General features: G+C 39.8%; 1 protein-coding gene across 12 annotated transcripts in view; it reads left to right on the top strand.

Moving 5' to 3' along the window:
* The window catches only part of PPP2R1B (protein phosphatase 2 scaffold subunit Abeta), a 42,319-nt gene that overhangs the window by 11,936 nt on the left and 17,570 nt on the right, over positions 1-12,813 (top strand). For 11 of the 12 annotated variants that reach the window (XM_063636512.1, XM_055273057.2, XM_055273058.2 and 8 more), the window contains 7 exons: positions 205-275; positions 1,198-1,332; positions 2,147-2,320; positions 6,454-6,514; positions 11,063-11,217; positions 11,920-12,062; positions 12,439-12,530. In XM_063636512.1, the coding sequence (XP_063492582.1) occupies positions 205-275; positions 1,198-1,332; positions 2,147-2,320; positions 6,454-6,514; positions 11,063-11,217; positions 11,920-12,062; positions 12,439-12,530 (831 nt within the window). The remainder of the gene's footprint in view (positions 1-204; positions 276-1,197; positions 1,333-2,146; positions 2,321-6,453; positions 6,515-11,062; positions 11,218-11,919; positions 12,063-12,438; positions 12,531-12,813) is intronic. The other variant, XM_055273063.2, reaches the window with a different exon arrangement.

Genomic DNA, 12,813 nt, shown 5'->3' with positions numbered 1-12,813 from the left:
AAGATGCCTTTCAGGTTGGATTGGTGTGATACGCAATGGCATAGAGATTTCACGAAAAAGTTTATTTAGAACAAGAGCTGTTTTCCTTATTTGCTTAAACATATAATTTAATTGAAATTATTGATAAACTTGGTTAAATGTCTTCATTTAGCTCTTTGTAAATGACCCTGTGAAAGCATTCTTTTTTTTCTATTTATCTTTTAGAACTTGGTGAGAACTTGTCCATTGAAGATAGAGAGACCATAATTATGAATCAAATTCTGCCTTATATAAAGGTAAACCTGACTTTATTTTGTTTCACTCCGATTTATATGAAGGTAAACCTTAATCTCATTTTTTTTGTTTGTTTACCTTAAAGCTCTTTGAGTTTAAAGGTTGACAGGGAATGAATGGGGAAGATGTGTTAATGTGCAACATTGTTATTCATTACTTATTAGCCCATTGTAATTGTAAACTGCTCTTTGGTGCATAGGTTTATGTTACCTAACAAGTAGTCTGAGGAAACATTATCAACTAATCAATATTGAAATAGTGCTGTCTTTAAATTCGTTGGGGTTGGGCATGGTGGTACATGCCTGTAATCCAAGCACTTGGGGAGGCTGAGGTGGGAGGATTTCTTGAGCCCAGGAGTTTGAGACCAGCCTGGGCAACATAGTGAGACCCCATTGCTACAAAAAATACAAAAATTAGTTGAGCCTGGTGGCATGCACCTGTAGTACCAGCTACTTGGGAGTCTGAGGTGGGAGGATTGCTTGAGCCCAGGAGGTTGAGATGGCAGTGAGCTATGATCATGCCACTGCACTCCAGCCTGGGTGACAGGGTGAGACCCTGTCTCAAAAAAAAAAAAAAAAATCAGTCCAGGCGTGGTGGCTCACACCTATAATCCCAGCACTTTGAGAGGCCAAGGTAAGAGGATTGCATGAACCCAGGAGTTCAAGACCAGCCCTGGCAATGTAGTGAGAACCTGTCTCTGCAAAAAATAAAAAAAAGTTAGCCAGGCCTGGTGGTGCATGTCTGTAGACCCAGCTACTCTGGAGGCTGAAGTGCTTGAGCCTGGGAGGGTGAGGCTGCAGTGAGCCAAGGTCATGCCACTGCACTCCAGCCTGGGCAACAGAGCAAGACTCTGTCTCCCAGAATAATGGTATGGAAGTTTCTGTTGTCTTGTAATAAAGGTTTTTAATTTTGATTTTATTTTAGGAATTAGTATCTGATACCAGTCAACATGTCAAATCGGCTCTAGCTTCTGTAATTATGGGATTGTCTACTATTTTAGGCAAAGAAAATACCATTGAACATCTTCTACCTCTTTTTTTAGCTCAGTTGAAGGATGAGGTGGGTGTTGCTTTATGTTCTGTTGCTTTTGATAGTGATGTGTTTTTATTTGATTTTGGTTTAGGGTTTCACTAAAATAGAACCCCCAAAAAGAAAATGGATAAAAAAATCATAACTTATTTTAAACCAATGACACCTGTGATTTTGGGGATGGGGTTATAGGTTTCTCAGAAAGTGGGCACAAGGACCCATTAGAGTAAACCTAGAAATGTCTGTTTATCATCTTTACCTGATTTTTGCTTTATACTCCCTGGTTTCTTTAAAGCTAATGTGTCTTTGTTTAAAAAGTTTCATTTATGCAAGTTTAAATATAGTATCAAAAATTAAAATGATACCTAATATTTACTGAGTAATTACTACATGGCAAGCATGAGCCTTAATGCTTTGCATGTATTTTTACATGTAATTCTCACAACAATCCTATGAGGTAGGTCTTATTATTATCCCATTTTACAGATGAGAAAGCTGAGGCACAGAGGGTTAAAGTAACTTGAGCAAGGTCTTTCAACAATGACAGATCTGAAATTTGAGTGCATCTGATTTAATTCCAGAGATTATGCTCGTTACCATTTTACGGACTTGTAGTCTTTACTACAAGACTTTTAATTGAAATTTCTGATTAAGATCATTTATGTTCCTTGAGTTATTTATGTACTCACTATTATTTCTTCAAGATTATCCTTTTTTTTTTCACGTGAGTCAATACTTTATAATTTTAAAACTTACTTAGCAGTGTTATCTTACCCTGACAGGAGACTGTTGGGCAGAGTACTTGATTTTTATATGTGGTCTTTTGGGGCTTATGTACTTGCAGTGTCCTGAAGTTCGTTTGAATATCATCTCCAATTTGGATTGTGTAAATGAAGTGATTGGAATCCGTCAGCTCTCTCAGTCTCTCCTTCCTGCCATAGTGGAACTGGCAGAAGATGCCAAATGGAGGGTCCGACTGGCCATCATTGAGTATATGCCGCTGCTGGCAGGCCAGCTGGTGAGTATGTGTTGCTCCATGAACTGCAGGGTAGTGTCAAATAGTGACAATTTACCATGGCAAGTAGGAGGCCTAGTAGCCTGTATGCTTATGTTTGTTTAGATGCATGAAAGTATGGCCTTGTTGTTGTTACCTATGGGATGGTTTTTATGTTTGTTAGTGCATACATTTCTTTTCTTTTAAGATTGAGTTTCACTGTTGCTGCCCAGGCTGGAGTGCAATGATGCAATCTCGGCTCACTGCAACCTCTGCCTTCTGGGTTTAAGCGATTCTCCTGCCTTAGCCTCCCCAGTAGCTAGGATTACAGGAATGTGCCACCACACCCAGCTAATTTTGTATTTTTAGTAGAGATGGGGTTTTACCATGTTGGTGAGGCTGGTCTTGAATTCCTGACCTCAGGTGATTCACCCGCCTCAGCCTCCCAAAGTGCTGGGATTACAGGTGTGAGCCACTGCATCTGGCCTATTAGTGCATACATGTTTAACACAAAGGTATAGGTTGAGTATCCCTCATCTAAATACGCTTGGGACCAGCATGTTTGGGACCAGAAGTGGATTTTGGAATATTTGCGTTATAAATATTTACTGGTTGAGCAGCCCAAATTCAAAAATGCAAAGTCCAGAATACTCCAATGAGCATTTCCTTTGAGCATCATATCAGTGCTCAAAAAGTTTTGGATTTTGGAGCATTTCACATTTTGGATTTTTGGATTTGGGATGCTTAATCTGTATTACAGAAACATATTTCACTTCATCACCACCGAAAAAGCCATAGAATAATAAGATCAGTTTCTTGGTATATATAATCTAAATTTTATAATATTTAATGCCTTTGTGACTTAAGAAATATTTAACTGAGAAGAAAAGGGATTATGGTTTTAGGATAAGTCTGCTGTGATTTTTGCTCAAGGAAACTTCCCTGTTTGCCTTGTATTCTAAGCAAAATGTCCCTAGGTACCACTTGCCCTACATTCTGATTAAAGGGAGTTGAGGAATCACCATATAGAAAAGAAGTATTGAGAGGCCGGGCACAGTGGCTGACACCTGTAAACCCAGCACTTTGGGAGGCAGAGGCAGGCGAATCACTTGAGGCCTGGAGTTCCAGACCAGCCTGGCCAACATGGTGAAACCCCATGTCTACCAAAAATACAAAAATTAGCTGGGCATGGAGGTGCACACCTGTAATACCAGCTACTCGGGAGGCTGAGGCAGGAGAATCGCTTGAACCCAGGAGGTGAAGGCTGCAGTGAGCCAAGATCGCACTACTGCACCCCAGCCTGGGCAACAGAGTAAAACGTTGTGTCAAAAAAAAAACAAAAAAAATAAAAATGAAGCTTGTAATGTTAGTATTTTGGTCAAAGTCCACACTATCACATTATCTGTTACTGTTTGAGTTTCATGATGAGTTTTACCCTAACTAATACCATGTTAGTTAAAATTTCAAAGCTGGGTTTTATAGCCACGTCCTTTTATTTTTTTGAGTAGGTGGCCTAGACAGTTCTAAGTTTGATGTACCTTTATCCCTGTTGGTAGCACTTATTACAGAGTATTATAATTGTCTGTTACAGTCTAGTTGGAGAGATGGGTGATCTCTTTTAGGGCAGGGACTGTACTTTATTTCCAATCCCTACCACAGTGCCTGTCATTAATTAGGCACTTAACATTTTTTATTTTGGGGGGCAGGGTCTTGCTGTTGCCCAGGCTGGTCTCAAACTCATGGCCTCAAATGATCCTCCTGCCTCGGCCTCCTGAGTAGCTGATAATAGGCATGAGCCACTATGCATAGCCAACATTTGTTGATTGTTGAGTATTTTTTGAGAAAGATGTGTCAGTTTACTATTGACATCACTACAGCTTGTTTCCCCTTCCTTACTCCCACTTTCATTCCTTTCAGGTCACAGCATATGGAATTTATTTTTTCTTGTCTTGAACCCCTGAATTTGTATTGTTAATTTTAGTACATTTAGTTTATGAACATGCATTTTGTGGATGTCTGTGGCATTATATGTTTTATAAAATTGAAAGTGTCCAATTCTTTGAAAAGTATACCAGAGATATTAGTGCATAGCAAATGGTATCAGGTGAAGTTATTTTGTCATCCTTTTCCTCTGTCACTCCCAAGTGCTATGGGTCATCTTCTCTTCACTGGTGATTGTCATGGATCTACTCTTCAGAGTGGAGAGGAGCAGTGATTAACTGATTTGCTGAAGACCATAACTATCTGGAAGGGAGAGTGCATTTTAGTACCATTTCTTTTAACCTCTGCTCCTTCTAGGCCTGGAAAGTTTCCCAGGGTTGCTAGCTCTATAGAGAGCAGTGTGAAAGCAAGGCAGATGGTGTCTTTGGCTGACTTACACCTGTCTGGCAGGGGTAACATGCCTCAGTCATGAACATTTTCTTTACAGTTTTAACTTCTTGTTAGTATATATATTCTCCTTAATTTTTCTTTATCTCAATATTTTTGTATCAGATAATCATTTTATAAAATTCTCTCAAGACTTTATGTGTGACCTGGCTTGTGGACCATGGTAAGTAAGTGTCAAGTTAAACTACAAAAACCGGAAAATAGGCCAGGCGTAGTGGCTCATGCTTGTAATCCCAGCACTTTGGGAGGCCGAGGTGGGTGGATCACCTGAGGTCAGGAGTTCAAGACCAGCCTGACCAACATGGTGAAACCCCATCTCTACTCTACAGAAAATTAGTCGGGTGTGGTGGTGGGCGCCTGTTACTTGGGAGGCTTCTTGGGAGGCTGAGGCAGGAGAATCGCTTGAACCCAGGAGGCAGAGGTTGCAGTGAGCTGACGTTGCACCACTGTACTCCAGCCTGGGCGACAGAGAGAGATTCCATCTCAACAACAACAACAACAAACTGGAAAATAAAAGTTAATTAAAACTGAAGGAAATGAAATGAAAAATGAAATGAAAAAGAAATCTTGGCTGACGTTAATCTAAGTGTATGCCAAAATTTGTTCATTATGATCTTTTAATACAAAGCAATTTTGGGCTGGGTGCGGTGGCTCATGCCTGTAATCCGAGCACTTTGGGAGGCTGAGGCGGACGGATCACCTGAGTCAGGAGTTAAGAGACCAGCCTGGCCAACATGGTGAAACCCTGTCTCTACTAAAAATACAAAATTAGCTGGGCATGTGCTGCATGTCTGTAATCCCAGCTACTCGAGAGGCTGAGGCAGGAGAATCATTTGAACCCGGGAGATGGAGGTTGCAGTGAGCTGAGATTGTGCCACTGTACTCCAGCCTGGGCAGTAGAGTAAGACTCCGTCTCAAAAAAAAAAAAAAAGCTATTTTGTCGTATTCAATCACTATTTTCAAAACACTGACACATTATATTACCTCTCTTTATTTAAAATATAGAATCACCAATCAGGAACTTCTTAGAGTTCAAAGAAGCAAGACTGTAAACATGTAGACCCCAGAAGGGAGGCACTAGGAAAGTGTGTCACAGCATTCTCCATGTGGTGTGGACGCCCCGGGGTTAGAGGACTGTAAATCTGCTCCTGGAGCCCATCCCCAGCCTGCACTGAAGTGGCCACCTGTTGACAGTCGGGAGGAACAGGGCTGGGAGAGCAAGCCATGTCTGGGCCATATGCCCTGTAGTCCTGGGCCTGCTTTATTCTCCCTCCAGGGCTTTCTCCTGTTGTCTCGAAAATATTGTCTTTAATTGGGGATATCTCTGTGTCTTGAGGTCAGTTGCTTTATCCTTAAGGATTTGTCATAATAGTAACCAAAAAGGGTAGACAATTGAGAATTAGTAATATTACTGACAGGTGTTTTCCTGGGTAATTCATTTTTACAGGTAATCCAGATTTGCTTGGCAGACCATTCACAGTGCATTCTTCCTGCTCTTTTGCAGTGTTGTGGCTGGCTTCTGGCCACCCTGTTCTCTTTTACCTAGCAGGGCCTATGCCAGCTCACGTATGCTTTTTTTTTTTGTTTATGATTTCCATCCAATAAATAGATTTATGGTTTGTTTGTAATTCCCGTGGTGTTTCCTTTCTGTCTCTTTTACTTATTTGGAAACAAGTTTTTTTAGCCTTCAGGTAACCTTGGTGTAATGTAAATAGACTATATTTCTGAATTTTGGCAATGTATATTAATGGAATCTTCTGTATCTGTAGGGTGTGGAATTCTTTGATGAAAAGCTGAATTCTTTATGTATGGCTTGGCTGGTGGACCATGGTGAGTAGATAAAAACAGATTATTGAAAGCCCGTATATCCATGATGTTCATATGTTTCCTTTTAGAAAGGAATCTCAGTCTGACCAGATATTTTGCCTTAATATTGTAGGAATGAAGAAAGGCTCTAATTAAAGTTTAGTCTTCTGAATATAAATTTGATGTTTCTACCAATTTTTTGTATCTTAGATTTTATTTTCTCCATTAAACAATTTATTTGCATTATTTTCTTACTCAGTCTATTACATTATCTTCAGACCATCTCTTTTATATATCTATTTACTCCTCCCTTATCTGAAGATCCTCTTTTTGACCATCCTGTAATTGGTGTCTTCAGCAGCTATACACTAGGTTGGATGGCGATTGGAATCAGATGAAAGGCCTGGGTGGGAGAAATGGCTACTTGGCTTTTTTGAGGTGGCAAAGAAGAGGAGATCTACAGTGAGACAGTAGAGGATTCTCAGGTGTGGGAAACACTAGCTTTGCCATAGGGATAGAGAGGGCCTGGATTTCTGGTTTGGGTGAAAGGAAGGCTTACTGCTTGTACTCTCACTGCTGCTGCCGCAATGCTAGGAGAGGGTGAGCTCAGGGCAGGTCAGATAGGACAGCAGGAATGAGCAAGTGACTTCCTGGTGAGGCTTCAGGTAGAGGTATATGTGTATCCCCTTGTGTACCAGGCAGCAGTGGGTGACAGATGTACCCTCTCTGCCAGATCCCAGGTCCAGACTTGACAGCTTCAGTGTTGTCTTAGACCTGTTCCGATGAGTGTGAGTGCCCCTATGGGGTCATATGACGTTGTCCTTGAGCTTTGTTTCCATGTTTTTTTTTTTATTTCATTTTATTATTATACTTTAGGTTTTAGGGTACATGTGCACAATGTGCAGGTTTGTTACATATGTATCCATGTGCCATGTTGGTTTGCTGCACCCATTAACTCGTCATTTAGCATTAGGTATATCTCCTAATGCTGTCCCTCCCTGCTGCTCCCCACTTGTTTCCATGTTTTGGTGGATATAATAGATAACCTGAGTCAGTTCCACAGTATCTTTTATATACTTTATATATGTATTTAGTGTATCTCTTTGTTCATCTGTGGTTGCTTATGCCTGGAAATTTGGGAGGAATGAGGGTATTTGTGTCTGCTTATACTCGTAGGTGGTTTTGTTAAAGGCATATTTGCATCATATGGAGGATCATATGGTTAAGAGTGTGAAGAAGGATGTGAAAAAATATGTGAAAATGTATAAGGGCTTATATATGTGGGTATTTCCAGTGTTTTCAAACTGGATCGTAGATTTCTTTATTTCTCTTTTTAGTCTCTAAAGTTATCTTGTTGTGGCCTATTTATTTCTTTTTAAATAAAACTCAAATTTGGCAAATCATAGGAAAGAAATAACCGCTTTTTAAAAAAATGTTATATCTGATAAATATTTAATGTTACTGGGAATGGTGCATCCTAGCAAGTCATTCTGTGCTTTTTTAAATTTTATTTTACTTTAAGTTCTAGGATACATGCGCAGAACATGCAGGTTTGTTATGTTACATAGGTATACATGTGCCATGGTGGTTTGCTGCATCTATCAACCTGTCATTTAGGTTTTAAGCCCCACATGCATTAGGTATTTGTTCTAATGCTCTCCCTCCCCTTGCCCCTCACCCCCGATAGGCCTCAGTGTGTGATGTTCCCCTCCCTGTATTCATATGTTCTGATTGTTCAACTCCCACTTATTAGTGAGAACATGTACTGTTTGGTTTTCTGTTCCCGTGTTAATTTGCTGAGAATGATGGCTTCCAGCTTCATCCATGTCCCTGCAAAGGACATGAACTCATTCCTTTTTTATGGCCACATAGTATTCCATGGTGTATGTGTGCCACATTTTCTTTATCCAGTCCGTCATTGATGGGCATTTGGGTTGGCTCCAAGTCATTCTATGCTTTCTTTAAAAGCTGGCATTTTAGATTAAGATGGTGTTTTATTTTGAGGAATTTTTAAAATTCTAATATTCCACAAAGAATTAAATTCCTGGCACCCTTTCTCTGTGAGATTGCTTTCTCTGTGCAACTTGATTACTCCTTCCTCTTTTTGGATTTTCTCTTTCAGTTTGGGAGCGGGAGAAACCCTTGTTTATTTCTCTGCAGCAGCATGCTGAAGTGGGGACTGCAAGAGTTCCATGAACCAATGAAATAACAGCTCTAAAATTGTTCTGTACTTAATTAATCACAGGAGCTTTTTTGCTTTTGCATTTCAGATAAGTGTTATATAATGATCACTGGATCAGTTAGAGTTTTTGAAACTTTTTCCCTAGTTATGAAACTACTAAAAGAACATTGTGAAAATTCCAGAGAAGTATAAGGAAGAAAGTATCACTCACCTATATTCCTGTGGTTGAGCAGACAGTTTTGATCAGAGGGAGGAATGTAGAAGGGAAATTTATTTATTTATTATAGGAGAAAGGAGAAGGTATCAGTTATTGAGCATAGATAGACATTCAAAGAAACCTTGCAGGTCAGCCAGGCCTTGAGAGGAGATGGGGAGAGAGAAAGAGAAAGAAATAGACAAAAGAAAACAGGCAGAACTCTGGAATGGTTTGCATTCTTCTGAAAACAGAATTCAGAGGAGCTAAGAACATAGTAGGCATCTGGCCAAGTAGAGTTCAGTGCAGTTAAGGTGTGTGTGTGTTGCCCAGTCTCTGTTTTTTCTGGCAGTGAGATCCCTTCCTATGGTAATGGCATTATGATAAAAATCTAAAGCGTGTTAAAAAAAATAGTAATTTGCTGAGTATGGTGGCTCATGCCTGTAATCCCAGCACTTTGGGAGGCTAAGGTGGGTGGATAACTTGAAGTCAGGAGTTCGAGACCAGCCTGGCCAACATGGTGAAACCCTATCTCTAATAAAAACACAAAAATTAGCCAGGTGTGTTGGCGGGTGCCTGTAATCCCAGCTACTTAGGAGGCTGAGGCAGGAAAATTGTTTGAACTCAGGAGGCGGAGGTTGCAGGGAGCCGAGATCTCACCACTGCACTCCAGCCTGAGAGACAGAGTGAGACTCTGTCTCAAAAAAAAAAAAAAAAAAAAAAAATTAGAGGAGAAGACACAAATACTCTAGCTAGCTCCTCTTTAGTGGGGAGGACAGAGAAGGGTTTGGGCCAAAGACAAAGACTATGGATATTAAGGGAAGGAATCTGTATTACAGTAAAACAGTTGACTTGAGTTTGCTCCTTAGTGCGTCTGAGTCTTACCGACAGGTTGCTTCTCCCGTAGACTGTCAGTTTAAGTGTTGATAATCAGTTGTATGGTCACTTGTCTATGCTGTCTTGCCTCTTCTCAACATCATTGCCCATAAGGATTTATGAATAGAAAAAGTTGCCTATTTCTTGGTTGGAGGCTTGTATAAATTGCCTAGGACTGGGACTATGGCTTGGATAGCTATTCCTGCCCTTCTTATCATCCCAGGAAGGTTGGCCCACCTGGGGAGAGAAGTAGAATAAGGTATTAGTACCTGCCACCCTCAATTTGTTAATCTGAGCCCAAATTTTGAGTCTTACTGGATCTGTAAAGTGAAGTGACACCAGGCCTGTTTTTGTTCAGTGCTGTATATAGCAACTAATTGTGAGAGGATTGTAGCTCAGACCTTTATTATCTAGCTTTATGTCTTTGATAAATGATCAAAGGATATAGGGAATTACTAGATGTTAAGGCAGGCACATTGATTCAAAGACATTTGACATCTTGATGTTTGTATTTGCTATTGTATAGATGACCGCAGTGGCCTCTACACCATTTCCGTGATGTCTTTCTCAGTCAACGTCGGTTCTCCATGATGTTGCTGGAATAATCTTGCTAAAATTCCACATTGGTCATCAGGTCACAAGTTTGCTTTAAAAACCCATCACTGTTTTTCCGAATTAAATCTAAGTCTTTCATAATGCTCTGTGGTCTGGGTCCACCCTAATAGTCTAACTTCGAAGTCTCACAGGTGTCAGTTTTTTCCGTTTGTGTCCTGGATACATGTCTTTACCCTTTCTAGGAATTCCTCCCCGCTTCTCTCCACTTACACAGATCCTCCCAAATCTTCACTGCCCAGTCAAAGCTTCTTTCTGTGCTGAAGCCTTCCTAGACCTTCCCCGTTCACTCTTCTCTGCACTGCTACAACCCTCACAGCCTTTACTACACAATGCCACACTTCATTCTAAGTGCTCTTATACCATGTGACTTCATGGAGTGTGTTAGCTTTCATTTCTCTGATAAGAGCTTATTTCCTGTGAGGGAAAGTATCGTCAGTATTCTTTTTGTAGCACATAGTAGGCACTTGTATTTGTTACATAATTGATGATGCATATAGTGAGCTCCTTGCATCCCTTTTCTGTGGATATGCACACTTGGAAACTGAGTTGGAGCTGAGCATGCTTGTCATTGCAGCATGATTACATGTGGAGTCTGATTGCAGAGAGGTTTTGCTTTTGGTCCACATTTGATTTTCATGTAAGTAAACTAGGTTATGCTTAAAAAACAATAAGCAATATGAGAACATGTTTTTGACCTCTTCTGCAGTATACGCCATCCGAGAAGCTGCCACCAACAACCTCATGAAACTAGTTCAGAAGTTTGGTACAGAGTGGGCCCAAAATACCATTGTTCCCAAAGTGTTAGTAATGGCAAATGATCCTAATTACTTGCATAGAATGACCACTTTATTCTGCATTAATGTAAGTATAACATAACTGTTATTGCTAAGCTTAGGCATTAAAGCAAAATTATTCATGACTATTTCTGAATTCTCGATATATTGTCTTCTATTTGGAATATATGTCTTGTATTGATTAATTGGAATAGACAGGAGATGAGAGAAAATGTCAATTTTAAAATTCATGTTAAAATCTACAGTATTGGCTGGGCATAGTGGCTCATGCCTGTAATCCCAGCACTTTGGGAGGCTGAGGCATGCAGATCACCTGAGGTCAGGAGTTTGAGACTAGCCTGGTCAAGATGGCAAAACCTTGTCTACTAAAAATACAAAAATTAGCCAGGCATGGTGGTGCATGCCTATATTCCCAGCTACTTAGGAGGCTGAGGCAGGAGAATCCCTTGAACCTCGGGCAGGGGGTGGAGGGCGCAGAGGTTGCATGAGCTGAGATCGTGCCACTACGCTCCAGCTTGGGCGACAGAGCAAAACTCCGCCTGAAAAAAAAAAAAAAGAAAAACTACAGTATTTTAAAAGTTCAACTTATTTGTGAATTCTGGTCTAATTCTCTGATCATTTGAATGATTCCTGTGTCCTCCACTCAGCTGCTCAAACTAGAAATATTTTCCTATTGGTCAATTATTTTCTTATTAAATATTAATTTGTTTCATTAGATTTTGGAATTTTTAAAAGTATTTTAAATGTGCCATCTTATTTATTTTTCTAGGCACTGTCTGAGGCCTGTGGTCAGGAAATAACCACTAAGCAAATGCTGCCCATCGTATTAAAAATGGCAGGAGACCAAGTAGCAAATGTTCGCTTCAATGTGGCCAAATCTCTACAAAAAATTGGACCAATTCTAGATACCAAGTAAGATTTTAGTGTTTAGTCTTGTTTTAAAAGTGTATTTTAAATTTTACCTTATAGTGGGGAGTAATTAGCTAAAATTAGAGATTTTCGCTTTACCTAAGATCTGGGTTTGCTTAAAGAAAATAATTTAGCAACTATTTTTGAGGATGTCCACCATGACTTTTATATTTAAGCTCTGTGTATGTGTAGATCATTGTCTGAAGCTGATTTTGCTGAGAATTTCTTTAGACGTTATTTTGTGTATTTGTCAAGTTTATAAATGTTTTTAAATATTTTTTTACTTTAAATTTTAACAATTACCATAAACCATATACATCAAAAAGGATTTCTGTGGCCCATTAGACTGTCTTTCACAGATAATACTTTTGAATGTCAGTGCTTTACAGGGAGAAGTTAAGCCAGTACTACAGAAGTTAGGTCAAGATGAAGACATGGATGTCAAATACTTTGCACAGGAAGCTATAAGTGGTATGTATTTCCTTCTTTTGCCTTGCAGCTTATGCCTTGGTTAATTGGGATTTATCTCTATTATGTGAGAGGTGTTAAGTGGGTAGGATGATAAGTATTATGGGAAACAGGGAGGGTAGTAAGTTCCTGGAATGCTGGTGTCTCTCTGATTAGAACCCTCTTGGCCCACCATTTTCTCATAAGTGAGCAGGCTATTTTTCTTAGTTACATGTAGGACTGGGTAGGAAATACGATTCTCACTGGTAAGAACAGTTTTTCGTTTGGAATTTAACCAGTTTTTAAA

This window comes from Symphalangus syndactylus, chromosome 3 (genome assembly GCF_028878055.3).
Source record: "Symphalangus syndactylus isolate Jambi chromosome 3, NHGRI_mSymSyn1-v2.1_pri, whole genome shotgun sequence".
Lineage (NCBI taxonomy): Eukaryota > Metazoa > Chordata > Mammalia > Primates > Hylobatidae > Symphalangus > Symphalangus syndactylus.
This window is presented reverse-complemented; position numbering and strand designations above follow the sequence as displayed.